Source organism: Chamaea fasciata, unplaced genomic scaffold, assembly GCF_029207755.1.
Source record: "Chamaea fasciata isolate MVZ Bird 193981 ecotype frontalis unplaced genomic scaffold, bChaFas1.0.hap1 SCAF_937, whole genome shotgun sequence".
Lineage (NCBI taxonomy): Eukaryota > Metazoa > Chordata > Aves > Passeriformes > Sylviidae > Chamaea > Chamaea fasciata.
In genome coordinates this window covers 6,957-34,074 of record NW_027095022.1, presented here as the reverse complement: position 1 = coordinate 34,074, position 27,118 = coordinate 6,957, and the positions used below count along the sequence as shown (strand labels likewise).

Sequence of the window (27,118 nt, the reverse complement as noted above, 5' to 3'; positions counted from 1 at the left end):
GAGGGTCTTGAGTGTTATGAAGATGTCCCCAAGGGGCCCCGGTGGCATCTCGGGCCTCTTCAGGGTCTCTCTGCAGGGCTCTGCTCACCTGCGGACAGCCCAAGGTGTCACCTCCGCTGGGGTGTCACCTCCAGGGGCGTCCCCGTGTCCCCTGGCGCCACCTCCAGTGGCGTCCCCTGGTGTGTCCCCATGTCCCCAGAGGTGTCCCCATGTCCCCACAGGTGTCACCATGTCCCTTGAGGCCACCTCCAACGGTGTCCCCATGTCCCCAGAGGTGTCCCCATGTCCCTTAATGTGTCCCCATGTCCCCAGAGGTGTCCCCATGTCCCTTAACGTGTCCCCATGTCCCCTAACGTGTCCCCATGTCCCTTGAGGCCACCTCCAACGGCGTCCCCATGTCTCCAACGGTGTCCCCATGTCCCCAGAGGTGTCCCGACGTCCCTTGAGGCCACCTCCAACGGCGTCCCCATGTCCCCAGAGGTGTCCCCATGTCCCCAGAGGTGTCCCCATGTCCCTTAACGTGTCCCCATGTCCCTTGAGGCCACCTCCAATGGTGTCCCCATGTCTCCAACGGTGTCCCCATGTCCCCAGAGGTGTCCCCACATCCCTTGAGGCCACCTCCAGTGGTGTCCCCATGTCTCCAACGGTGTCCCCATGTCCCTTAACGTGTCCCCATGTCCCTTGAGGCCACCTCCAATGGTGTCCCCATGTCTCCAACGGCGTCCCCATGTCCCCAGAGGTGTCCCCATGTCCCTTGAGGCCACCTCCAATGGCGTCCCCATGTCTCCAACGGTGTCCCCATTTCCCCAGAGGTGTCCCCATGTCACCAGAGGTGTCCCCATGTCCCTTAACGTGTCCCCACGTCCCTTGAGGCCACCTCCAATGGTGTCCCCATATCTCCAACAGTGTCCCCATGTCCCTTCAGGCCACTTCCAATGGTGTCCCCATGTCCCCAGATGTGTCCCCATGTCCCCAGAGGTGTCCCCATGTCCCTTAACGTGTCCCTACGTCCCTTGAGGCCACCTCCAATGGTGTCCCCATGTCTCCAACGGTGTCCCCATGTCCCCAGAGGTGTCCCCATGTCCCTTCAGGCCACTTCCAATGGTGTCCCCATGTCCCCAGATGTGTCCCCATGTCCCCAGAGGTGTCCCCATGTCCTTGAGGCCACCTCTAATGGTGTCCCCATATGTGTCCCCATGTCACCAGAGGTGTCCCCACGTCCCTTGAGGCCACCTCCAGTGGTGTCCCCATGTCCCCAGAGGTGTCCCCATGTCCCTTAACGTGTCCCCACATCCCTTGAGGCCACCTCCAATGGTGTCCCCATGTCTCCAACGGCGTCCCCATGTCCCCAGGGGTGTCCCCATGTCCCAAGAGGCCACCTCCAACAGCGTCCCCATGTCTCCAACGGTGTCCCCATGTCCCCAGATGTGTCCCCACGTCCCTTAATGTGTCCCCATGTCCCAAGAGGTCACCTCCAATGGTGTCCCCATGTCTCCAATGGTGTCCCCATGTCCCTTAACGTGTCCCCATGTCCCTTAACGTGTCCCCACATACCTTGAGGCCACCTCCAAGGGCGTCCCCACATCTCCAACGCCGTCCCCACGTCCTCCGGTGCCACCCCCCCGGCTCCCACCTCCTCCATGCTCGTCCCTGCGCCCAGAGGTGACATCTCCATCCTCCTCCTCGTCCTCGTCCTCGTCGTCCTGGCGGCGTCCCCACTCCCTGGTGACGGTGAAGGGCTCGCCGTGGCCGGGCACGATGACGTCGGCCAGGGCCAGCAGGCGGCGGCGGCTGCGGCGCTGCTCCGCGGGGTCCTCGCTCAGCGCCGCCCACTCCTCGCGCCCTTCCTCGTCCTCCTCGTCGTCCCGGCGCCGCTCGAAGGTGTCGCCGGCCACGGCCACCGTCCCCAGCGACGTCCCCGAGGCCACCAGGGTGACGTGGGCGCGCGTGTGGCCCGGCGTGGGGAGCACCTGGCCCGGGGGGGGGGGGAAGGAGAAAACAAAAATAGAGAACGGAAGATTAAAAATTTATTGATTAAAAAAAAAAAAATTTTAATTAAATATTTTTATTAAATGTTACGGGCCAATAAAAAGCGTAATAGCGTAGCGTTAGATAAATAATGGTATTAAATAAATGATTTATGAATGTATTATTAAGTAACTATGAAATAATGCTGAATGTTAATCAAACGCCTAATAATTAAGAATTAATACTTAATATATAATTAATACTTAATAATATATTTAATACTTAATATATAATTAATAATTAATAATTAATACTAATAATTAATACTTAATAACGATTATCAATGATTATTTTTAGTAACAATAATTAATAATTAATAAACTAAAATTTTTATTAGATCTGGGGGTTTTTTTTTAAAAAAAAAAGGAAAAATTTGGAAAAGGGAGCGAAGGTGACGGGGAATAATCAATAATCGATGATTAATAATAATTAATAACAATAGTTAATAATTGATAAATTAAATAATGATTATAAGATCTGGGGGTTTTTTAAAAAAAGGGAAAAGTTCCGAAAAGGGAGCGAAGGCGACGGGGATTAATCAATAATCGATGATTAATGATCAATAATAATAATTGATAATTGATAAATTAAATAATGATTATTAGATCTGGGTTATTTTAAAAAAAAGGGAAAAAATTTGGAAAAGGGAGCGAAAGCGACGGGGATTAATCAATAATCGATGATTAATGATCAATAATAATAATTAATAATTTATAAATTAAATAATGATTATAAGATCTGGGGGTTTTTTAAAAAAAGGGAAATATTTCGAAAAGGAAGTGAAAGCGACGGGGATTAATCAATAATCGATGATTAATAATCAATAATTAATAACAGTAATTAATAATTGATAAATTAATGATTATTAGATCTGGGTTATTTTTTAAAAAAGGGAAAAAATTTGGAAAAGGGAGCGAAGGCGACGGGGATTTCGGGAGCGGAATTTGAAACGCGAAATCGAGATCTTAGAAAAACTTTCCTTCAAACGTCAAATAAAATTTCCAGAAAGGAAAAGGAAAACGGGGGAGAGAAAAAAATTAAAAAATCTCGAAATTTAATGGTTTTAAAAATATTTTAAAGAATTTTTTTACAAAGTTTTAGAACCCAGAACAACGAAAGCGAGCAGCGTGACGGGCAGCGCAGGGAAAGAGCACCGAGGGAATTTTGGGGGGATTTTTTGGGTTTTTGGCCAATCCCCGTGCGGGTTTCGAGGAGAATTTCGGGCAGAATTTCCGGCTTTTTACGCCAATTCCCCACTCCGTGCCCGGGGGGAGTCCTCAGGGGATTTTCGTGGTTCGGGGGGAGATTTCGGGGCCAGTTTCTGCCGTTTCTTCCAGTTTCGGCGCCGGTTTTTTGGGGGGAATTTCTGGGGATTTCTTTTGCTGCTTCGAGGGGAATTTTGGGGCAAATTCCTGCGGTTTTCAGCCAATTTCGGCGCAGTTTTCAAGGAGATTTTTGGGGCTAATTTCTGCGTTTTTCAGCCAATTTCGATGCAGTTTTCGAGGAGATTTTTGGGGCAAATTCCTGCATTTTTCAGCCAATTTCGGCGCAGTTTTCGAGGAGATTTTTGGGGCTAATTTCTGCGTTTCCCAGCCAATTTCGGTGTGGTTTTGGGGGTATTTTTGGGGCTAATTCCTGCATTTTTCAGCCAATTTCGGTGCAGATTTTGAGATTTTTGGGTCTAACTCCTGCGTTTTTCAGCCAATTCCTGTGTAGTTTTCGAAGCGATTTTTGGGGCTAATTTCTGTGTTTTTCAGCTGATTTTGGTGCAGTTTTTGGGAGGATTTTCCAGGGGATTTTCTTGGTTTTGGGGAAATTTTTGGGGCTAACTCCTGCGTTTTCCAGCCAATTCCTGTGCAGTTTTCGAGGCGATTTTTGGGGCTAACTCCTGCGTTTTCCAGCCAATTCCTGTGCAGTTTTCGAGGAGACTTTTGGGGCTAACTCCTGCGTTTTCCAGCCGATTTCGGCGCAGTTTTCGAGGAGACTTTTGGGGCTAACTCCTGCGTTTTCCAGCCAATTCCTGTGCAGTTTTCGAGGAGATTTTTGGGTCTAACTCCTGCGTTTTCCAGCCGATTTCGGCGCGGTTTTCGAGGCGATCTTTGGGGCTAACTCCTGCGTTTTTCAGGCAGCTCCTGCGGGTTTTTCCGCGCGCGTGGGCAGATTTCGGGGGCTCACCTCCAGGTGGCCGGGGGTGCAGCACCAGGGGCACGCCCTGGGCCAGCCCGTGGGGCAGGTAGAGCCCCTGGCCCTGGCTCAGGTCGAAGCCCATGAGCAGCGTGGCCTTGGGGAACAGGTTCACGTTCCCGGCGTGGTCCGAGTGCCCGTGGGTGACGATGACGTGGGTGACGTCGTCGGGGGTCACCTGGGGGAAACAAACGTTAGAGCACCGGGGTCTGGCCGAGGTTAAAGCGAATTAAAGTCGGAATAAGTTTGCCGTAATAATACCTGCTACAGGAAAAAACAAAAATATATATACATTAAATACATATATATATAAAATATAAGGTTATAGGACGTAACACGACAATGAAAACGTAAGGTGACACGAGAGTGTATAGCATAAAAATATATTACGTGATGCTACGCTATGTTATGTTATGTTTATGTTACATTAATGACATCAGATTATACTGCACCGCATTATGTTATACGCCTTTACATTACGTTCTGTCTCCATGAGGCGCGGCAGGTGAATTGATAATCTGACTATATATACGTATACACATAAACATACATATGTTCTATTTATACTTACATTTATACACATATAAATATGTATATAGATATATGCAAGCGTATTATAATTATATCTGTATTTATATTTATACTTATATTTATATCTACACATATTTACATAAAAATATGTATATAGAGATACGCATACATAAAAGTGTATATAGATGTATACACATATACACACACATGTGCGTGTATATAAACATATATAAATATATACACGCATATACACACCCCCCACGTATATAAAAATATACAAAAATATGCATATGTATATACACGTGTGTGTGTATATATAGATATAGATATTGATATAGATATATAGATATAGATATAGATATAGATATAGATATAGATATAGATATAGATATAGACATAGATAATTTAATGTGTGCAGTTTTTCATGCACCCCGTGCTCCTGCAGCAGCCAGGGCAGGTGAATTAATAAACTAATCGTATATACATATATATACATATAAACATATATATATACACATATGCATACACACATAAACACATATATGTATACATACATATATACATACATACATACACATATACATAGGCATGTACGTATACATATAGACATGTACATATACATACGTGCATACATACATACTTAAATACGTATATATACATTACAAATATATAGGTATATACATACATGTATACATATATATACACATGTACATTATACATATATACACATATACATACATCCATGTATACATATATACATATGCATACATATACATATTTATACATTATCCATACATAAATATACATGTATATGCGTGTATACATATGTATACACAAATACACATACATATATACATTATCCATATATATATACACATATACATATATATGCGTAACTACATATATGTATAAATACATTATACATATATAAATACACACACATATATAAAAAACACATATACATGTATGTATACACATATACACGTACACGTACACATATAAACACATACGTACACTCATTTATACACAGGTACACACACACACATACACATATATATACATATATACATGCACATAAATACATACATGCACATATATACGCAGATACACACACATATATATACGTATATACGTGTACATACATACCTGTACGCACATATATACACAGATACACATATATGCACACATATACGTGTACATATATACATGTATGCACAAATATACACATACACATATACGTACATGTATACATATACATACACACACATATATACACACATATATGTATACATATATATGTATATACATGCGTGTACATATATGTATATATATATATGTGTATATATATAAATATGTATATGTACATGTATATGTATGTGTACATGTATGTGTATATGTATGTATATATGTACATATGTATATATATGTATATATATGTGTGTATATATATGTATATGTATATATGTATATATGTATATATGTGTGTGTATATATATGTATATGTATGTATATATATATATGTATGTATATGTATATGTATATGTATATGTATATGCATATGTATATGTATATATGTGTGTGTATATATGTGTGTGTATATATATATGTATATGTGTATATATATACGTATATATGCATGTATATATATATGCATATGTATATGTATATATATGTATGAATGTATATACACGTATATGTATATGTATGAATATGCATATGTATATGTATATGTATATGTATATGTATATGTATATGTATATGTATATGTATATGTATATGTGTATATATATGTATATATGTGTGTGTATATATGTGTGTGTATATATGTGTGTGTATATATATGTATATGTGTATATATATACGTATATATGTATGTATATATATATGCATATGTATATGTATATATATGTATATGTATGAATGTATATACACGTATATGTATATGTATGTATATGTATATGTATATATATGTATATATATGTATATGTATGAATGTATATACATGTATATGTATATGTATATGTATGTATACATATGTATATGTATATATATGTATATGTATGAATGTATATACATGTATATGTATATGTGTTTGTATGTATGTATATATATGTATATGTATATGTATATGTATATGTATATGTATATGTATATGTATATGTACATGTACATGTATATGCATATGTAACAAACCGCCCCCACCCGCGGGCGCCCCCGCGACGCCGCCGCCTACGGCCCAAGCGCCGCCGTTCCCGCCGCGCCGCCCGCGCCCGCGGAGGCGCGATGGGATGTCGGCAAGGCAAGGCAGCGAAGGCGCGCTCCTCCGCACGCACCCCGTGGCGGCCCAGCAGCCCGGGCAGACGGTCCCGCAGCCAGGGCCCGCCCGTGTCCACCAGCACGGTGAGCGGCCCGCCGCCGAGCAGAGTCACGGAGCCGTCGGCGCGCACCGAGCCCGCGGGGCCGCGCTCCGAGAAACCGGCGCGGAGAACCCGCACCCAGTAGAGCGGGCCCGGCACGGCCAGCGAGCCCAGCGGGGCCCGGCTGAAACGCCGCGCCATCGCCCCGAGGGCAGCTGCGGGGGGGGAAAAAGGGGGTTAGGGGGGGAAAGGGGGGGAAAGTGGGGTCTGGGGGGGTTAAAATGGGGTCTGGGGGGGTTGAAATGGGGTTACGGGGGGGGAAATGGGGTCTGGGGGGATTAAAATGGGGTTACAGGGGGGGGAAAGGGGGATAAAATGGGGTCGGGGGTTTAAAATGGGGTCTGGGGGGGAAAGGGGGGTAAAATGGGGTCTGGGGGGTTAAAATGGGGTTACGGGGGAGGAAAGGGGGGTCTGGGGGGGTTAAAATGGGGTCTGGGGGGGTTAAAATGGGGTCTGGGGGGTTAAAATGGGGTTACGGGGGAGGAAAGGGGGGTCTGGGGGGGTTAAAATGGGGTTAAAATGGGGTCTGGGGGGGTTAAAATGGGGTCTGGGGGGGAAAATGGGGTTACGGGGGGGGAAAGGGGAAGAAAAGGGGGGTAAAATGGGGTCGGGGGGGTTAAAATGGGGTCTGGGGGGTTACGGGGGGGAAAAGGGGGTCTGGGGGAATTAAAATGGGGTCTGGGGGGGTTGCAGGGGGTCAAAATGGGGTCTGGGGGAATTAAAATGGGGTCTGGGGGGGTTGCAGGGGGGTAAAAGGGGGTCTGGGGGTGTTAAAGGGGGGTTAAATGGGAGTTTGGGGGGGTTAAAATGGGGTCTGGGGGGTTTAAATGGATTTTGGGAGGGTTAAAGGGCGTTTGGGGGGTTAAATGGGATTTGGGGCGATTTAAATGGGATTTGGGAGGGTTAAAGGGTTTTTGGGGGGGGGATTTGGGGCAGTTTAAATGAGATATCGGGGGACTGGGGGGAGTTAAATGGGATTTGGGGAGTTAAATGGGATTTGGGGGGTTTAAATGGGATTTTGGGGGGTTTAAATGGGATTTTGGGGAGTTAAATTGGATTTGGGGGTTTAAATGGGATTTTGGGGAGTTAAATGGGATTTGGGGGAGTTAAATGGGATTTGGGGGGTTTAAATGGGATTTTGGGGGGTTAAAGGGATTTGGAGGGGGTTTAAAGGGCATTTGGGGCAATTTGAAGGAGTTGTAGGGTGAAATTGCGGGGGTTTAAGGGGGAATTGGGAGGTTTAAAGGGGGGTTGGGGGTCTCGGGGGGGGGGTGATGGCTGGAGGGTCCCAGTGACCTGGAGGGGGAGGGGAGAGGGGAGATCGGGCTGGAGGAGACCCCCAAGGACCTCCCCATGTTCCCTCAGTGGTCTCCCCCATTCCCCCATTCCCCCTCAGTGGTCTCCCCCATTCCCTCCTCAGTGGTCTCCCCCATTCCCCCATTCCCCCCTCAGTGGTCTCCCCCATTCCCCCCTCAGTGGTCTCCCCCATCCCTCCTCAGTGGTCTCCCCCATTTCCCCCTCAGTGGTCTCCCCCATTCCCCCTCAGTGGTCTCCCCCATTTCCCCCCTCAGTGGTCTCCCCCATTCCCCCTCAGTGGTCTCCCCCATTTCCCCCTCAGTGGTCTCCCCATTCCCCCTCAGTGGTCTCCCCCATTCCCCCATTCCCCCTCAGTGGTCTCTCCCATTCCCCCTCAGTGGTCTCCCCCATTCCCCCCATGTTCCCTCAGTGGTCTCCCCATGCCCCTCAGTGGTCTCCCCCATTCCCCCTCAGTGGTCTCCCCCATCCCTCCTCAGTGGTCTCCCCCATTCCCCCCTCAGTGGTCTCCCCCATTCCCCCTCAGTGGTCTCCCCCATTTCCCCCTCAGTGGTCTCCCCCATTCCCCCATTCCCCCTCAGTGGTCTCCCCCATTCCCCCCTCAGTGGTCTCCCCCATCCCTCCTCAGTGGTCTCCCCCATTCCCCCTCAGTGGTCTCCCCCATTCCCCCCTCAGTGGTCTCCCCATCCCCCCTCAGTGGTCTCCCCCATTCCCCCTCAGTGGTCTCCCCCATTCCCCCCTCAGTGGTCTCCCCCATTCCCCCATTCCCCCTCAGTGGTCTCCCCCATTCCCCCTCAGTGGTCTCCCCCATTCCCCCTCAGTGGTCTCCCCCATTTCCCCCCTCAGTGGTCTCCCCCATTCCCCCATTCCCCCTCAGTGGTCTCCCCCATTCCCCCCTCAGTGGTCTCCCCCATTCCCCCTCAGTGGTCTCCCCCATTCCCCCCTCAGTGGTCTCCCCCATTCCCCCTCAGTGGTCTCCCCCATTCCCCCCTCAGTGGTCTCCCCCATTCCCCCATTCCCCCCTCAGTGGTCTCCCCCATTCCCCCCTCAGTGGTCTCCCCGCGTTCCCCCCCAATGGCCTCCGCCATTTCCCCTCGTTCCCCCCCAATGACGCCCCCGCTCTCCCCCCCCAATGTCCCCCATAATGTCCCCCACAATGTCCCCCACTGTCCCTCCACTGTCCCCCCAATGTCCCCCCACAATGTCCCCCCACTGTCCCCCCACTGTCCCCCCACAATGTCCCCCCACTGTCCCCCCAATTCCCCCCGTTCTCCCCAATGGTTCCCCCCGATCCCCCCCGATGGTCTCCCCCGCTCCCTTACCCCGCGCGCCTCCCGCCCGCGCATGCGCGGTACCCGCCCAACCCCGCCCCCGCTTTCCCGCCTCTTTGCAGGTCCTAGCAGGACCATAGCAACCCTCATTCACCTCCACCTCCCTCACCTTCAAAAAACCTTTATTACCTCTTATATCTCACGATATATCCCGATAATCATTATCGCGGGTATCTCCAGTAGATTTGACGACTATTCACCCTCTTTTTTTTTTAATTAGACACAGGAGCCGTCCAGGACCTGTAGCGGCGGGAGGCGGGGCGCCAAGATGGCGGCGCCGCTGAGGAGCCGCGCCAAGATGGCGGCGGCGGCAGCGGCTTGAAGAGCGGCCGGGTCTCCTCCCGGCTTCGGGGGGGAGCGGGGGGGGTTCGGGGAGAGCGCGGAGATGGCGGAGGAGAAGAAACTAAAGCTGAGCCACACGCTGCTGCCCGCCGAGTCCATGAAGGTGATGGCGGAGGCCATGGGGGTGGCGGGGGTCCCCGAGGAGACTTGTCAGCTGCTGGCGGAGGAGGCGAGTTACCGCCTCAAGGAGGTGGCGCAGGTGAGGGGGAGAAACGCAGCCCTCCCAAAAATTTGGGGGGGTATACAAGAGGGAGGGATCCCTTTAGGACCCCCAGGTTGGGGGGAGGGTGGCAATGGGCAGGGGGAGACCCCGAAATTTGAGAGCTGGGACGTCCTTAAAACTCAAACTTTCCCCTCAAAAATCCCTTTTCCGTCCCCCCCCCCCTCAGACCCATCCTGAATTCCTGATTTTCCCCCCCCCAATCCTCCTTTTCCCCACTCTGCATCCCTAAACCTCCTTTTCGCCCCTCAGTTCCTCCCCGAATTTCCCTTCCTCCCTTTTTTCCCATCCGAAGCTCCTTTTCCATCACTTTCCCTCCCGTTTTCCTTGCTTAAAACGCTTTCCCCCTTTTATTTTCTGCTTTTTCCCTACTCTAAACTCCCCTTTTCCCCTCAAACTCACCCCAATCCCCTTTTTTCCCTTCAAGTCCCCTCACAAATCTCATTTTTTCCCCCAAAAATCTTTTTTTTTTCCTCCGGAATTCATCCCCAAAATCTCATTTTTTTCCCCCCTCCCAGGACGCTCTGAAGTTCATGCACATGGGCAAGAGAAGGAAACTCACCACGGGCGACGTGGATTTCGCCCTGAAACTGAAGAACGTGGAGGTGAAAAACTCCCCCCAAAAACTGAGGGGGGAAAACCCTTCGGAATTGTGGGAAACCTCCCAAAAAATCGAGGCAAACCTGCCCCAAGACTGGAAGAAACCCTCGCGAAATTGGGGGGAATCCTTCCAAAATCCGGAGAAACGCGCCCAAATCTCGAGAAATTGGGAGGATTTCCCCCAAAAATGGAGGGAAACTCCCAGAAATCGAGGGAAATTCCTTCAAATGTGGGGGGAAACTTCCCAAAACTGAGGGAAAATCTCCCAAAAATGAGGGAAATTCCCCAAATCTGGGAGAAATTCTCATAAAATTAAGGGAAAACCTCCCAAAACTGAGGGAAATTCCCCAAAACTGAGGGAAAACTTCCCAAAATTGAGGGAAATTCCCCAAAACTGAGGGAAATTCTCATAAAATTGCAGGAAAACTGCCCAAAACTGAGGGAAATGCCCCAAAACTGAGGGAAAACTTCCCAAAACTGAGGGAAAACTTCCCAAAAGTGAGAGAAAACTTTCCAAAATTGAGGGAAATTCCCCAAAACTGAGGGAAATTCCCCCAAAACTGAGGGAAATGCCCCAAAACTGTGGGAAAACTTCCCAAAAGTGAGAGAAAACTTTCCAAAATTGAGGGAAATTCCCCAAAACTGAGGGAAAACTCCCCAAAATTGAGGGAAACTTCCCAAAACTGAGGGAAATTCCCCAAAACTGAGGGAAAATTTCCCAAAATTGAGGGAAATTCCCCAAAACTGAGGGAAACTCCCCAAAACTGAGGAAAATTCCCCCAAAACTGAGGGAAAACTTCCCAAAACTGAGGGAAATTGCCCCAAAACTGAGGGAAATGCCCCAAAACTGAGGGAAAACTTCCCAAAACTGTGGGAAAACTTCCCAAAAGTGAGAGAAAACTTTCCAAAATTGAGGGAAATTCCCCAAAACTGAGGGAAATTCCCCCAAACTGTGGGAAAACTTCCCAAAAGTGAGAGAAAATTTCCCAAAACTGAGGGAAATTCCCCCAAAACTGAGGGAAATTCCCCCAAAACTGAAGGAAATTCCCCCAAAACTGAGGGAAACTTCCCAAAACTGCGGGGAAAACTCCCCAAAACTGAGGGAAAATTCCCAAAATTGAGGGAAAACTCCCCAAAATTGAGGGAAAACTTCCGAAAACTGGAGGAAACTCCCATAAACTCGAGACGAATTGCCACCAAATCGAGGCAAATCTCCCCAAACCCTTCCCAAACCGCGGGGAAGCTCCCTGAACCGGCCGGAATTTCCCCCCGATCCCGGATTTTTCCCTGAAATCCCTTTTTTTCCCTCCCCCCGTCCCCAGCCCCTGTACGGGTTCCACGCGCAGGAGTTCATCCCGTTCCGCTTCGCCAGCGGCGGCGGGCGCGAGCTCTACTTCTACGAGGAGAAGGAAGTGGAGCTGAGCGACATCATCAACACGCCGCTGCCCAGGGTGCCCCTGGACGTCTGCCTCAAGGGTGGGACTTCGGGGGGATTCGGGGAATTTGGGGGGATTCGGGGAATTTGGGGGGATTTGGGGGAGTTTGGGGGAATTTTGGGGGATTTGGGGGGATTTTGGGACATTTGAAACACAATTTGGGGGAGTTTTGGGGGAATTTTGGGGAGTTTTGGGACATTTGAAACACAATTTGGGGGAATTTCGGGGGAATTTGGGGGATTTTGGGGAGTTTTGGGGATTTTGGGGGAGTTTGGGGGAATTTTGGGGGAATTTTGGGACATTTGAAACGCAATTTGGGGGAATTTTGGGGGAATTTTGGGGAATTTGGGGAGTTTTGGGGAATTTTGGGGAGTTTTGGGACATTTGAAACACAATTTGGGGGAATTTGGGGGAATTTTGGGGGAATTTTGGGGAGTTTTGGGACATTTGAAACACAATTTGGGGGAATTTCGGGGGAATTTTGGGGAATTTGGGGAGTTTTGGGGGAATTTGGGGGATTTTGGGGGATTTTGGGGGAATTTTGGGGGAATTTTGGGACATTTGAAACACAATTTGGGGGAATTTTGGGGAGTTCTGGGGGAATTTTGGGGAGTTTTGGGACATTTGAAACACATTTTGGGGGAATTTGGGGGAATTTTGGGGGAATTTTGGGGAGTTCTAGGGAGTTTTGGGGGATTTTGGGGGAATTTTGGGGGAATTTTGGGGGACATTTGAAACACAATTTGGGGGAATTTTGGGGAGTTCTGGGGGAATTTTGGGGAGTTTGGGGAATTTTGGGGGATTTTGGGGGAATTTTGAGACATTTGAAACACAATTTGGGGGAATTTTGGGGGAATTTTGGGGAATTTGGGGAGTTTTGGGGGAATTTGGGGGATTTTGGGGAGTTCTGGGGAGTTTTGGGGGAATTTTGGGGCATTTTAGGGGCTTTTGGGACATTTGAAACACAATTTGGGGGAATTTGGGGGAATTTTGGGGGAATTTTGGGGAGTTTTGGGGGATTTTGGGGAATTTTGGGGAGTTCTGGGGGAATTTTGAGGGAATTTTGGGGAGTTTTAGGGGATTTTGGGACATTTGAAACACAATTTGGGGGAATTTTGGGGGAATTTTGGGGAGTTCTGGGGGATTTTGGGGGAATTTTGGGGAGTTCTGGGGAGTTTTGGGACATTTGAAACACAATTTGGGGGAATTCGGGGGGATTTGGGGGAATTTGGGGAGTTTTGGGGAGTTCTGGGGGATTTGGGGAGTTCTGGGGGATTTTGGGGAGAATTTTGAGGGAATTTTGGGGACTTCTGGGCGGAACTTTGGGGAGTTCTGGGGAATTTTGGGGAGTTTTGGGGGAATTCTGGGGAGTTTTGGGACATTTGAAACACAATTTGGGGAAATTTGGGGGGAATTTTTTGAGGAATTTTGAGGTAGTTTCGGGGAGAATTTTTTTGGGGAATTCGGGGGGGAAATTCTGGGGGGAATTTTGGGACCTTGCCCCGCCCTCTCTCCTGGCTGTAGCTTTAACCCCCCCCGGCGCTGCTTTTCCCCCCCAAATCCCCCCAATTTTCCCACGTCTCTCTCTCCCCCTCCTCAGCCCACTGGCTCAGCATCGAGGGCGTGCAGCCGGCCATCCCCGAAAATCCCCCTCCAGGTGCTTCACCCCCCCAAAAAACACCCCCCCAAAAAAAAAAAAAAACCCAAATTTGGGGGGTTTTCCCCCCACCCCAGCCATTCCGGGGAGCCCCAGGAAGGTTCTGGGCTCCCCCCGAGCCCGTCTGGTGCCCCCCGACAGCCCCCAAGGAGCAGCAGAAGGCCGAGGCCACCGAGCCGCTGAAATCGGCCAAGCCCGGCCAGGAGGACGACGGGACCCCCAAAGGCAAAGGGCCCGGGGGGGCCGGGGGGGATGGCAAAGGTGACGCCTGCGGGGGGGGGCTGGGAAATTCGGGGGGTTTGGGGGGGGGCTGGGGTGGTTTAGGGGGGTTTGGGGGGGTTTATGGGGGATTTGGGGGGATATGGAGGGGTTTGGGGGGGGTTGGGGTGGTTTATGGGAGGTTTGGGGAGGTTTGGGGGGAGTTGGGGTGGTTTACGGGGGGATTTGGGGGGGTTGGGGTGGTTTATGGGGGCTTTGGGGGGAGATTTGGGGGGGTTTGTGGTGGTTTGGGGGGGATTTGGGGATAGTTTATGGGGGGATTTGGGGGGGTTTGTGGGGGGTTGTGGTGGTTTTGGGGGGATTTGGGGGGGTTGGGGGAGGTTGGGTGGTTTTGGGGGGATTTGGGGGTTTTGGGGGGAGATTCGGGGGGGGTTGGGGTGGTTTATGGGGGATTTGGGGGGATTTGGAGGGGTTTGGGGGGGGTTGGGGTGGTTACGGGAGATTTGGGGGGGTTTGGGGTGGGTTTGGGGGGTTTGGATGGTTTTAGGGGGATTTGGGGAGTTTGAAAGGAGATTTGGGGGGTTTTGGGGGGAGATTTGAGGGGTTTCTGGTGGTTTAAGGGGGTTTAAGGGGTGGTTTAAGGGAGATTTGGGGGATTTGAAAGGAGATTTGGGGGGTTTGGGGTGGTTTTAGGGGGATTTGGGGGGAGATTTGAGGGGGTTGAGGTGGTTAAGGGAGATTTGGGGGTTTTAGGGAGATTTGGGGGGCTTTGGGGTGGTTTAAGGGAGTTTAAGGGGTGGTTTAAGAGGGATTTGGAGGATTTGAAAGGAGATTTGGGGGTTTTGGGGGGAGATTTGGGGGGATTTGTGGTGGTTTTAGGGGATTTGGGGTGGTTTAAGGGAGATTTGGGGGGTTTTGGGGGGATTTGGGGTGGTTTTAGGGGGTTTGGGGAGATTTGGGGGGTTTTGTGATGGTTTAAGGGAGATTTTGGGGGATTTTGGGCAATTTGAAAGAGTTTGGGGGGATTTGGGGGATTTTGAGGCATTTTTGGGGTCATTTAAAGGGGATTTTTTTGGGGGGAGGGTGATTTAAGCGGGATTTGGGATAACTTCAGGGGCTTGGAGGTTGCCAGCGACATCTGGGGGGGTTTTGGGGGGGTCTCTCTGACCCCCTGGGCCCCCCCCAAAAAGGGAAGGAGAAGAAGCCCCCGCTGCTGGAGGCGCCCCCCCTGAGGCTGAAGCCGCGCAGCGTCCACGAGCTCTCGGTGGAGCAGCAGCTTTACTACAAGGAGATCACCGAGGCCTGCGTGGGCTCCTGCGAGGCCAAACGGGCTGTGAGTCACCCCGGAATCACCCTGAAAACGCCCCAAAAATATCCCCGAAAATATCCCAAAAACACCCCGAAAATATCCCAAAAACACCCTGAAAATATCCCCAAAAACACCCTGAAAATATCCCCAGAAACACCCTGAAAATATCCCAAAAAGACCCTGAAAATATCCCAAAAATATCCCCAAAACACCCCAAAAACATCCCAAAAACACCCCGAAAATATCCCCAAAACACCCTGAAAATATCCCCAGAAACACCCTGAAAACACCCCAAAAATATCCCCATAAACACCCCGAAAATATCCCAAAAATATCCCCAAAACACCCCAAAAACATCCCAAAAACACCCCAAAAACATCCCAAAAACACCCCAAAAACATCCCAAAAACACCCAGAAAACACCCCGAAAATTTCCCAAAAACACCCCGAAAATACCCCAAAAATATCCCCAGAACACCCTGAAAACACCCCTGGGTGTCCCCAAGTGTCCCCAAACATCCCTGAGGTGTCCCCAATGTCCCCGGTGTCCCCAACGTCCCGCTGTCCCCAGTGTCCCCAATGTCCCCAAGTATCCCCCAATGTCCCCGGTGTCCCCAATGTCCCCAACGTCCCGCTGTCCCCATTGTCCCCAACATCCCCAATGTCCCCAATGTCCCCAATGTCCCCGGTGTCCCCAACGTCCCGCTGTCCCCACTGTCCCCAGTGTCCCCGGTGTCCCCAATGTCCCCAGTGTCCCCGGTGTCCCCAATGTCCCCAACGTCCCGCTGTCCCCAGTGTCCCCAGTGTCCCCAGTGTCCCCAATGTCCCCACTGTCCCCGGTGTCCCCGGTGTCCCCAACGTCCCGCTGTCCCCGCTGTCCCCGGTGTCCCCGGTGTCCCCAACGTCCCGCTGTCCCCGCTGTCCCCGGTGTCCCCGCTGTCCCCAACGTCCCGCTGTCCCCAGTGTCCCCAATGTCCCCAACGTCCCGCTGTCCCCAGTGTCCCCAATGTCCCCAACGTCCCGCTGTCCCCGCTGTCCCCGCTGTCCCCAACGTCCCGCTGTCCCCAGTGTCCCCGGTGTCCCCATTGTCCCCAGTGTCCCCAGTGTCCCCAATGTCCCCAACGTCCCGCTGTCCCCAGTGTCCCCAATGTCCCCGCTGTCCCCAGTGTCCCCGCTGTCCCCAACGTCCCGCTGTCCCCGCTGTCCCCGGTGTCCCCGGTGTCCCCAACGTCCCGCTGTCCCCGCTGTCCCCGGTGTCCCCGCTGTCCCCAACGTCCCGCTGTCCCCGCTGTCCCCGGTGTCCCCGGTGTCCCCAACGTCCCGCTGTCCCCGCTGTCCCCGGTGTCCCCGGTGTCCCCAACGTCCCGCTGTCCCCGCTGTCCCCGGTGTCCCCGGTGTCCCCAACGTCCCGCTGTCCCCGCTGTCCCCGGTGCAGGAGGCCCTGCAGAGCATCGCCACCGACCCCGGCCTGTACCAGATGCTGCCGCGCTTCAGCACCTTCATCTCCGAGGGGGTGAGTGCCCCGAAACCCCGGGAATGCACCCCAAAAATACGGGAATTCACACCAAAAAAAACGGGAATGCACCCCAAAAAAACGGGAATTCACACCAAAAAAAACGGGAATTCACACCAAAACCCCCGGGAATTCACCCCCAAAAAAAACGGGAATGCACACCAAAAAAAACGGGAATTCACACCAAAAAAAACGGGAATTCACCCCAAAAAAACGGGAATTCACCCCAAAATCCTGTCCCAAAAAAAACAGGAATTCTCCCCAAAAAAACGGGAATTCACCCCAAAATCCTGCCCCAAAACCCCGGGAATTCACCCCAAAAAGACGGGAATTCACCCCCAAAAAACTGGGAATGCACCCCAAAAAAACGGGAATTCACCCCGAAATCCCCGGGAATTCACCCCAAAATCCTGCCCCAAAAAAAACAGGAATTCTCCCCAAAAAAACGGGGATTCACCCCAAAACTCGTGAGAATCAGCCCCAAAACCCCTGGGAATGGCCTCAAATTCCTGCCCCAAAATCCTTGGGAATGGGAACAGGTGTCCCCCCAGTGTCCCCAGTGTCCCCAATGTCCCCACAGTGTCCCCAGTGTCCCCAATGTCCCCAGTGTCCCCAATGTCCCCAATGTCCCCAGTGTCCCCAGTGTCCCCAGTGTCCCCAATGTCCCCAGTGTCCCCAGTGTCCCCATTGTCCCCAGTGTCCCCAATGTCCCCACAGTGTCCCCAGTGTCCCCAATGTCCCCAGTGTCCCCAGTGTCCCCCATGTCCCCAATGTCCCCAGTGTCCCCACTGTCCCCAGTGTCCCCAGTGTCCCCAGTGTCCCCACTGTCCCCAGTGTCCCCAGTGTCCCCAGTGTCCCCACAGTGTCCCCAATGTCCCCACAGTGTCCCCACAGTGTCCCCAGTGTCCCCAGTGTCCCCAATGTCCCCACAGTGTCCTCACAGTGTCCCCAGTGTCCCCACAGTGTCCCCACAGTGTCCCCAGTGTCCCCAGTGTCCCCAATGTCCCCAGTGTCCCCACAGTGTCCCCAATGTCCCCACAGTGTCCCCACAGTGTCCCCAGTGTCCCCAGTGTCCCCAATGTCCCCAGTGTCCCCAGTGTCCCCCAGTGTCCCCAGTGTCCCCAGTGTCCCCAGTATCCCCAGTGTCCCCAGTATCCCCAGTGTCCCCAATGTCCCCATGTCCCCAATGTCCCCAGTGTCCCCAGTGTCCCCAGTGTCCCCAGTGTCCCCCAGTGTCCCCAGTGTCCCCAGTGTCCCCAGTATCCCCAGTGTCCCCAATGTCCCCATGTCCCCAATGCCCCCAGTGTCCCCAATGTCCCCAGTGTCCCCAGTGTCCCCAGTGTCCCCAGTGTCCCCCGTTGTCCCCAGGTGCGTGTGAACGTGGTGCAGAACAACCTGGCGCTGCTCATCTACCTGATGAGGATGGTGAAGGCCCTGATGGACAACCCCACCCTGTACCTGGAGAAATACGTGAGTGTCACCCCCTGGGTCACCTGCGTCACCTGTGTCACCCCCTGGGTCACCTGTCACCTCCTGGGTCACCTGGGTCACTGTCACCTCCCTGGGTCACCTCCTGGGTCACTGTCACCTCCTGGGTCACCTGGGTCACTGTCACCTCCCTGGGTCACCTGTCACTTGTGACAGCCAAGTGTCCCCATGTGTCCCAAAGGTGTCCCCAGGTGTCCCCCAGGTGTCCCCAGGTGTCCCAAACCTGTCCCCAGGTGTCCCCAGGTGTCCAAAATCTGTCCCCAAGGTGTCCCCAGGTGTCTGAATGTCCCCAAGTGTCTCAAATCTGTCTCTGAGTGGCCCAAAGCTGTCCCCAGGTGTCCCAAACCTGTCCCCAGGTGTCCCCAGGTGTCCCCTGTGTCCCCAGCTGTCCCCAGGTGTCCCCAGGTGTCCCCAAGGTGTCCCCAGGTGTCCCCAGGTGTGTCCCCAGGTGTGTCCCCAGGTGTCCCCAGGTGTGTCCCCAGGTATCCCCAGGTATCCCCAGGTGTCCCCATGTGTCCCCAGCTGTCCCCAGCTGTCCCCAGGTGTGTCCCCAGGTGTGTCCCCAGGTGTCCCCAGGTGTGTCCCCAGGTGTCCCCAGGTGTCCCCAGGTGTCCCCAGGTGTGTCCCCAGGTGTCCCCAGGTGTCCCCAGCTGTCCCCAGGTGTCCCCAGGTGTCCCCAGGTGTCCCCAGGTGTCCCCAGGTGTGTCCCCAGGTGTCCCCAGGTGTCCCCAGGTGTCCCCAGATGTCCCCAGGTGTCCCCAGCTGTCCCCAGGTGTCCCCAGGTGTGTCCCCAGGTGTCCCCAGGTGTCCCCAGCTGTCCCCAGGTGTCCCCTGTGTCCCCAAGGTGTCCCCAGGTGTCCCCAGGTGTCCTCAGCTGTCCCCAGGTGTCCCCAGGTGTGTCCCCAGGTGTCCCAGGTGTCCCCAGGTGTCCCCTGTGTCCCCAGCTGCACGAGCTGATCCCGGCGGTGATGACGTGCATCGTCAGCCGCCAGCTGTGCCTGCGGCCAGATGTGGACAACCACTGGGCGCTGCGGGACTTCGCCGCCCGCCTGGTGGCCCAGGTGTGCAAGAACTTCAGCACCACCACCAACAACATCCAGTCGCGCATCACCAAAACCTTCACCAAGGTGGGATTCCGGGGAAAACGGGAGATTTCCGGGGAAAAATGGGAAAATTCCGGGAAAAAATGGGGGATTTGGGGGGAAAAATGGGAGATTTCCAGGAAAAAATGGGAAAATTCCGGGAAAAAATGGGGGATTTGGGGGGAAAATGGGAGATTTCCGGGAAAAATGGGAGATTTGGGGGGAAAAATGGGAGATTTGGGGGGAAAATGGGAGATTGGGGGGAAAAAATGGGAGATTTCCGGGAAAAAATGGGAGATTTGGGGGAAAATGGGAGATTTGGGGGAAAAATGGGAGATTTGGGGGGAAAAATGGGAGATTTGGGGGGAAAATGGGAGATTTGGGGGGAAAATGGGAGATTGGGGGGAAAAATGGGAGATTTCCGGGAAAAATGGGAGATTTGGGGGAAAATGGGAGATTTGGGGGAAAAATGGGAGATTTGGGGGGAAAAATGGGAGATTTGGGGGGAAAATGGGAGATTTGGGGGAAAATGGGAGATTTGGGGGGAAAATGGGAGATTGGGGGGAAAATGGGAGATTGGGGGGAAAAATGGGAGATTTGGGGGGAAAATGGGAGATTGGGGGGAAAAATGGGAGATTTCCGGGAAAAATGGGAGATTTGGGGGAAAAATGGGAGATTTGGGGGAAAAATGGGAGATTTGGGGGAAAAATGGGAGATCTCTGGGAAAAAATGGGAGATTTGGGGGAAAAATGGGAGATTGGGGGGGAAAAATGGGAGATTTGGGGGAAAAATGGGGGATTTGGGGGGAAAATGGGAGATTTCCAGGAAAAAATGGGAAAATTCCGGGAAAAAATGGGGGATTTGGGGGGAAAAATGGGAAAATTCCGGGAAAAAATGGGGGATTTGGGGGGAAAAATGGGAGATTTGGGGGAAAAATGGGAGATTTGGGGGGAAAATGGGAGATTTGGGGTCAGGAATTGGGGATTTGGGGTCAGGAATGGATAATTTGGGAATTTTGGGATGTGGGGTGAGGAATTCCGGGATGTGGGGTCAGGAATGGACAATTTGGGAATTTTGGGACGTGGGGTGAGGAATTCCGGGATTTGGGGTCAGGAATGGACAATTTGGGAATTTTGGGACGTGGGGTGAGGAATTCCGGGATGTGGGGTCAGGAATGGACAATTTGGGAATTTTGGGACGTGGGGTGAGGAATTCCGGGATTTGGGGTCAGGAATGGATAATTTGGGAATTGTGGGATGTGGGGTGAGGAATTCCGGGATGTGGGCTCAGGAATGGATAATTTGGGAATTTTGGGACGTGGGGTCAGGAGTGGCTGACGCGGGCTCGGTCCCCAGAGCTGGGTCGATGACAAGACGCCCTGGACGACGCGTTACGGCTCCATCGCGGGGCTGGCCGAGCTGGGCCACGACGTGAGTGACACCTGCGACACCTGGGGACACCGGGGACACCTGGGACACCGGGGACACCTGGGACACCTGGGGACACACCTGGGGACACCTGGGACACCTGGGGACACCTGGGGACACACCTGGGGACACCTGGGACACCTGGGACACCGGGGACACACCTGGGACACCTGGGACACACCTGGGACACACCTGGGGACACCTGGGACACACCTGGGGACACCTGGGACACACCTGGGACACACCTGGGGACAGCTGGGACACACCTGGGGACACCTGGGGACACACCGGGGACACACCTGGGGACACACCTGGGGACACCTGGGACACACCTGGGACACACCTGGGGACACACCGGGGACACACCTGGGGACACACCTGGGACACCGGGGACACACCTGGGACACCTGGGACACACCTGGGACACCGGGGACACACCTGGGACACACCTGGGGACACCTGGGACACACCTGGGGACACCTGGGACACACCTGGGACACACCTGGGGACAGCTGGGACACACCTGGGGACACCTGGGGACACACCGGGGACACACCTGGGGACACACCTGGGGACACCTGGGACACACCTGGGACACACCTGGGGACACACCGGGGACACACCTGGGGACACACCTGGGACACCTGGGACACACCTGGGACACACCTGGGGACACACCTGGGGACACACCGGGGACACACCTGGGGACACACCTGGGACACCTGGGACACCTGGGACACACCTGGGACACACCTGGGGACAGCTGGGACACACCTGGGGACACCTGGGACACCTGGGACACACCTGCGGACACACCTGGGGACACACCTGGGGACACCAGGGACACACCTGGGGACACACCTGGGGACACCTGGGGAGACACCTGGGGACACCTGGGGACAGCTGGGACACCTGGGACACACCTGGGACACACCTGGGACACACCGGGGACACACCTGGGACACACCTGGGACACACCTGGGACACACCGGGGACACACCTGGGACACACCTGGGACAGCTGGGACACACCTGGGACACACCTGGGACACACCTGGGACACACCTGGGGACACACCTGGGACACCTCCCGTGTCACCTCAGTCACCCTGTCACCTCCTGTCACCCCCTGTGGCACCCGGGTCACCCCCAGCCCCTCCTGTCACCTGTGTCACCTGTGTTACGTCCCCCAAAATCCCCCCAGTGTCCCCAGGGTGTCCCCAAGGTGTCCCCGCTGTCCCCTCAGTGTCCCCCCGGTGTCCCCAGGTGATCAAGACGCTGATCCTGCCGCGGCTGCCGGCCGAGGGCGAGCGCGTGCGGAACATTCTGGAAGGGCCCGTGGTGAGCACCATCGACCGCATCGGGGCCGACCACGTGCAGAGCCTGCTGCTGGTGAGCCCGGGGACACTGCGGACACCTTGGGGACATTGGGGACACCCTGGGGACACCGGGGACACACCTGGGGACACTGGGGACACCCTGGGGACACCTTGGGGACATTGGGGACACAATGGGGGCATCGGGGCCGACCACGTGCAGAGCCTGCTGCTGGTGAGCCCGGGGACACTGCGGACACCTTGGGGACACTGGGGACACAATGGGGACACCTTGGGGACATTGGGGACACCTTGGGGACACTGGGGACACAATGGGGACACCGGGGACACCTTGGGGACACTGGGGACACCCTGGGGACACCTCGGGGACACTGGGGACACCTTGGGGACACTGGGGACAGCCTGGGGACACCTTGGGGATATTGGGGACACAATGGGGACACCGGGGACACCCTGGGGACACTGGGGACACCCTGGGGACACTGGGGACATTGGGGACACAATGGGGACGCCGGGGACACCCTGGGGGCACCTTGGGGACATTGGGGACATTGGGGACACAATGGGGGCATCGGGGCCGACCACGTGCAGAGCCTGCTGCTGGTGAGCCCGGGGACACTGCGGACACCTTGGGGACACTGGGGACACAATGGGGACACCTTGGGGACATTGGGGACACCTTGGGGACACTGGGGACACAATGGGGACACCGGGGACACCTTGGGGACACTGGGGACACCGGGGACACCTTGGGGACACCTTGGGGACACTGGGGACACCTTGGGGACACCTTAGGGACACCTTGGGGACATTGGGGACACCCTGGGGACACTGGGGACAGCCTGCTAGGGCTGTTCCCAATGATGTCCCCAGTGTCCCCAATGTCCCCAAGGTGTCCCCAACGATGTCCCCGATGTCCCCGCAGCAGCACTGCGCCCCGGCGCTGGGCTGTCCCCGTGTCACTCTGGTGTCACTCTGATGTCACTCTGATGTCACTCTGGTGTCACTCTGATGTCACCCTGCTGTCACTCTGGTGTCCCCAACGTCCCCAACGATGTCCCCAACGATGTCCCCGCAGAAGCACTGCGCCCCGGTGCTGGCCAAGGCGCGGCCGCCCCCCGACAGCCCCGAGTGTTACCGCGGCGATTTCGGTTACCTGGGCGCGCTGCTGTGCTCGCACGTGGTCAAGGCGCGGGCGCAGGCGGCGCTGCAGGCCCAGCAGGTCAACAGGACCACGCTCACCATCACGCAGGTGACACTTGGGGACGTTTGGGGACATCACGGGGGGGGGGGGGGTGGGGACACCGGCAGGGAGGGTACACAGGTGACGGTGACCGCCAGGAAGAGCCAGGTGAGTTTGGGGACGCTTGGGGACACGGAGGGGGTGGGAGGGTGGGGACCTTGGGGACACCAGGGCTGGCGGTGGGGGGGTTGGGGTGGCCCTTGGGGACAGTTGGGGACACGCCGTGGGGAGGGGGAGGGGGGAGGGGGGAGGTTGGGGACACGTGGCCACCGTGCAAGGCCCTGGTGTCCCCAACGTGTCCCCCGATGTCCCCGTGACCCTCTGTCCTCCCTGTGACTGCTGTCCCCAAATGTCCCCCACGTTCCCAGGGTCCCTAACACTGTCCCCAGTGTCCCCAATGATGTCCCTATACTGTCCCCATTGTCCCCAATGATGTCCCTATACTGTCCCCATTGTCCCCGCAGCCCCGGCTCACGCTGTCGCTGTGTCCCCAGTGATGTCCCCAATGTCCCCAATGTCCCTAACTGTCCCCATTGTCCCCGCAGCCGCGGCTCACGCTGACGCTGTCGCTGTGTCCCCAGTGATGTCCCCAATGTCCCTAACTGTCCCCGTTGCTGTCCCCGCAGCCGCGGCCCACGCTGACGCTGTCGCAGGCCCCGCAGGCGCCCGGGGCCCCCCCGCGCCCCCCCAGCATCATCAAGGTCCCCAGCGCCATCGCCCTGCCCGTCCCCGTCCCCGTCCCCGTCCCCACGCTGGCCCCGGGCCGCCCCGGGACCCCCACGCAGCCGTCGCCGCCACCCGCCAAGTTCATCGTCATGTCCTCGGCCAGCAGCGCCGGCCAGCAGGTGCGGGGACGTTGGGGACGTTGGGGACATTGGGGGACATTGGGGACACTGGGGGGATTGGGGGGATTGGGGACATTGGGGGGATTGAGGGGATTGGGGACATGGGGGGATTGGGGACATGGGGGACATGGGGGGGATTGGGGACACTGGGGGGACCCTGGGGACACCAGGGGGATTGGGGACATTGGGGACACAGGGGACATTGGGACACTGGGGACGTTGGGGGGATTGGGGACACTTGGGACAATGGGGACACTGGGAGGATTGGGGACAGCCGGGGGACTGGGGGATTGGGGGCATTGTGGGGATTGGGGACATGGGGACAATGAGGGGCATTGGGAACATTGGGGACACTGGGGGACACGGGGACAGCCGGTGGACAGGGGAGGATTGGGGACATTGGGGGCCACTGGGGGGATTGGGGACAGTGAGGGGACCTCGGGGACAACGGGGACACAGTGAAGGTGACGAGCGGGCACACAGCGGCCACGAGCTGGGGGCGGGAGGGACATTGGGGACACGGCGGCAGGTGACAGCAGCCCGGTGACCTCGCTGTCCCCTCCCTTCGTCCCCTTCGTCCCCTGGGTCCCGCAGGTGATCACCCTGAGCACGTCCCCCGCCCCCACCGCCACCTCCCCCGTCACCACCACCGTCCCCAGCGTGCAGCCGCTGGTCAAACTGGTGTCCGCGCCCGCCGTCCCCAGCGGCGCCACCAACGCCACCAACGCCACCAACGCCGCCGCCGGCGTGGCCGGCGCGGTGCAGAAATACATCGTGGTGTCCCTGCCCGCCGCCGGCGACGGCAAAGGCGCCGCGCCGCCCGCCGCCGGCCCGCACATGTCCCCGAGCGCCGCCGGCGGCTCCCCGCTGGCCGCCGCCACGCCCAAGGGCGACGCCGGCGACAGTCCCCAAGGGCCGCCGCCCGCCGCCGGCGGCAAAGCCAACGGGCCGGCGGGGACGCAGGAGGCCGCGGGAGGGCAGTGACACCGCGGGGGACGCCGGGGGGACACCCAAGGGTCACCGGGGGACATCAGGGTCACCAGGGGGACACCAGGGGGTCACCAGCGTCACCCAAGGGTCACCAGGAGGACACCAAGGGGACACCAGGGTCACCAGGAGGACATCAGGGTCACCAGGGGGTCACCGGGGGACATCAGGGTCACCAGGGGGTCACTGAGGGACATCAGGGTCACCCAAGGGTCACCAGGGGGACACCAGGGGGTTACTGGGGGACATCAGGGGGTCACCAGCGTCACCCAAGGGTCACCAGAGTGTCCTCAAAGGGTCACCAGCGTCACCCAAGGGTCACCAGGGGGACACCAGGGTCACCAGGAGGACATCAGGGTCACCCAAGGGTCACCAGAGTATCCTCAGAGGGTCACCAAGGGTCACCAGGGGGACACCAAGGGGACACCAGGGTCACCAGGAGGACATCAGGGTCACCCAAGGGTCACCAGAGTGTCCTCAGAGGGTCACCAGGGGAACACCCAGGGGTCACTGGGGGACATCAGGGGATCACCGGCGTCACCCAAGGGTCACCAAGGGGACACCAGGGGGACACCAGGGTCACCCAAGGGTCACCAGGGGGACACCAGGGGGTCACCGGGGGACATCAGGGTCACCCAAGGGTCACCAGAGTGTCCTCAGAGGGTCACCAGGGTCACCCAAGGGTCACCAGGGACACCCAAGGGTCACCAGGGGGTCACCAGCGTCACCCAAGGGTCACCAGGGTCCTCGAAGGGTCACCAGGGGGTCACCGGGGGACATCAGGGTCACCCAAGGGTCACCAGGGGGTCACCGGCGTCCTCAGAGTGTCCTCAAAGGGTCACCAGGGTCACCCAAGGGTCCCCAGGGTGTCACCAAGGTCCTCAGAGGGTCCCCAAAGTGTCCCCAGGGTGTCCTGAGATCCCCCATGGGGACAGAGCGTCCCCAAAATGTCCTCGGGGTCCCCAGAGTGTCCCCAGGGTCCCCAAGGTGTCCCCAAGGTGTCCCCAGGGTCCCCAAGGTGTCCTGGGATCCTCCCGTGGGGACAGAGGGTGACCCGAGTGTCCCCAAAGTGTCCCCCAGTCTGGCCAGTGACCCCCTGGTTGGGGACACGGGGCTGGAGGTCCCCAAAGTGTCCCCAAAGTGTCCCCAAAGTGTCCCCCTGGAACCCCGCCGTGTCCCCTGGGGTCCCCAGCCCGGGGCTGGGCGGAACTCAATAAACTCCCAGTTCGTCCCAGTTCGTCCCAGTTTGTCCCAGTTCTGTGTCACGTGCGGGGACAGCGGTGGGGGGGGGGGGTTTCCCCAGTGCTCCCAGTGACCCCTCCCAGTGTCCCCACAATGTCCCCAGGGGGGTCCCCCCCGGGGCGGGGCGGGGCGGTGACGTCACGGAGGGGACAATGTCCCCTGGGTCGTTCCCCCCCCCCCCCAGCGCGGGGACACGGCGGGTCACCGGCCCAGTGCTCCCAGTACAGCCCAGTACAGCCCAGTGTCCTCCCAGTACAGCCCAGTACAGCCCAGTGTCCTCCCAGTGCAGCCCAGTGCTCCCAGTACAGCCCAGTACAGCCCAGTGTCCTCCCGGTGTCCTCCCAGTACAGCCCAGTGCTCCCAGTAAA

At 55.2% G+C, this 27,118-nt stretch overlaps 2 protein-coding genes across 5 annotated transcripts; one reads left to right on the top strand and one right to left on the bottom strand.

The window, feature by feature from the left end:
- MBLAC1 (metallo-beta-lactamase domain containing 1) lies at nt 1–9,806 on the bottom strand. Its single transcript, XM_066209404.1, has 6 exons — nt 9,797–9,806; nt 7,077–7,315; nt 4,023–4,390; nt 3,293–3,413; nt 1,555–1,970; nt 1–88 (listed from the first exon to the last, which is right to left on the bottom strand). The coding sequence occupies exons 2-6, from the start codon at nt 7,299–7,301 to the stop codon at nt 85–87; spliced, it is 1,134 nt and encodes a 377-aa protein (XP_066065501.1). The 5' UTR covers nt 7,302–7,315; nt 9,797–9,806; the 3' UTR covers nt 1–84.
- TAF6 (TATA-box binding protein associated factor 6) lies at nt 7,026–25,601 on the top strand. 4 transcript variants are annotated; one of them, XM_066209405.1, is made up of 15 exons: nt 7,027–7,143; nt 10,026–10,346; nt 10,886–10,972; nt 12,290–12,443; nt 14,004–14,060; nt 14,202–14,321; nt 15,470–15,612; nt 17,024–17,101; nt 18,470–18,571; nt 19,534–19,716; nt 21,027–21,101; nt 22,363–22,488; nt 23,512–23,685; nt 24,303–24,521; nt 25,116–25,601. In XM_066209405.1, the coding sequence occupies exons 2-15, from the start codon at nt 10,191–10,193 to the stop codon at nt 25,503–25,505; spliced, it is 2,064 nt and encodes a 687-aa protein (XP_066065502.1). In that variant the 5' UTR covers nt 7,027–7,143; nt 10,026–10,190; the 3' UTR covers nt 25,506–25,601. The 4 variants fall into 4 exon arrangements, with proteins under 4 accessions (XP_066065505.1, XP_066065502.1, XP_066065503.1 ...); XM_066209406.1 differs by lacking the exon at nt 22,363–22,488; XM_066209408.1 differs by lacking the exons at nt 19,534–19,716; nt 21,027–21,101 and having other exon boundaries at nt 7,026–7,143.
- Nucleotides 25,602–27,118: the final 1,517 nt, after the last annotated feature.

Bases quoted from the DNA above. Each gene is read 5' to 3' on its own strand.
- TAF6 (XM_066209405.1), top strand. From the start codon at position 10,191: ATGGCGGAGGAGAAGAAACTAAAGCTGAGCCACACGCTGCTGCCCGCC. The intron at 18,572-19,533 runs GTGAGTGTCACC...CTGTGTCCCCAG, and splicing joins CCCTGTACCTGGAGAAATAC to CTGCACGAGCTGATCCCGGC. The intron at 19,717-21,026 runs GTGGGATTCCGG...CTCGGTCCCCAG, and splicing joins TCACCAAAACCTTCACCAAG to AGCTGGGTCGATGACAAGAC.
- MBLAC1 (XM_066209404.1), bottom strand. From the start codon at position 7,301: ATGGCGCGGCGTTTCAGCCGGGCCCCGCTGGGCTCGCTGGCCGTGCCG. The intron at 3,414-4,022 runs GCCCCAAAAGTC...TTCCCCTCGAAG, and splicing joins GCTGGAAAACGCAGGAGTTA to CAGCAAAAGAAATCCCCAGA. The intron at 1,971-3,292 runs GCACGGAGTGGG...CCCCCGGGCCAG, and splicing joins CCCCTGAGGACTCCCCCCGG to GTGCTCCCCACGCCGGGCCA.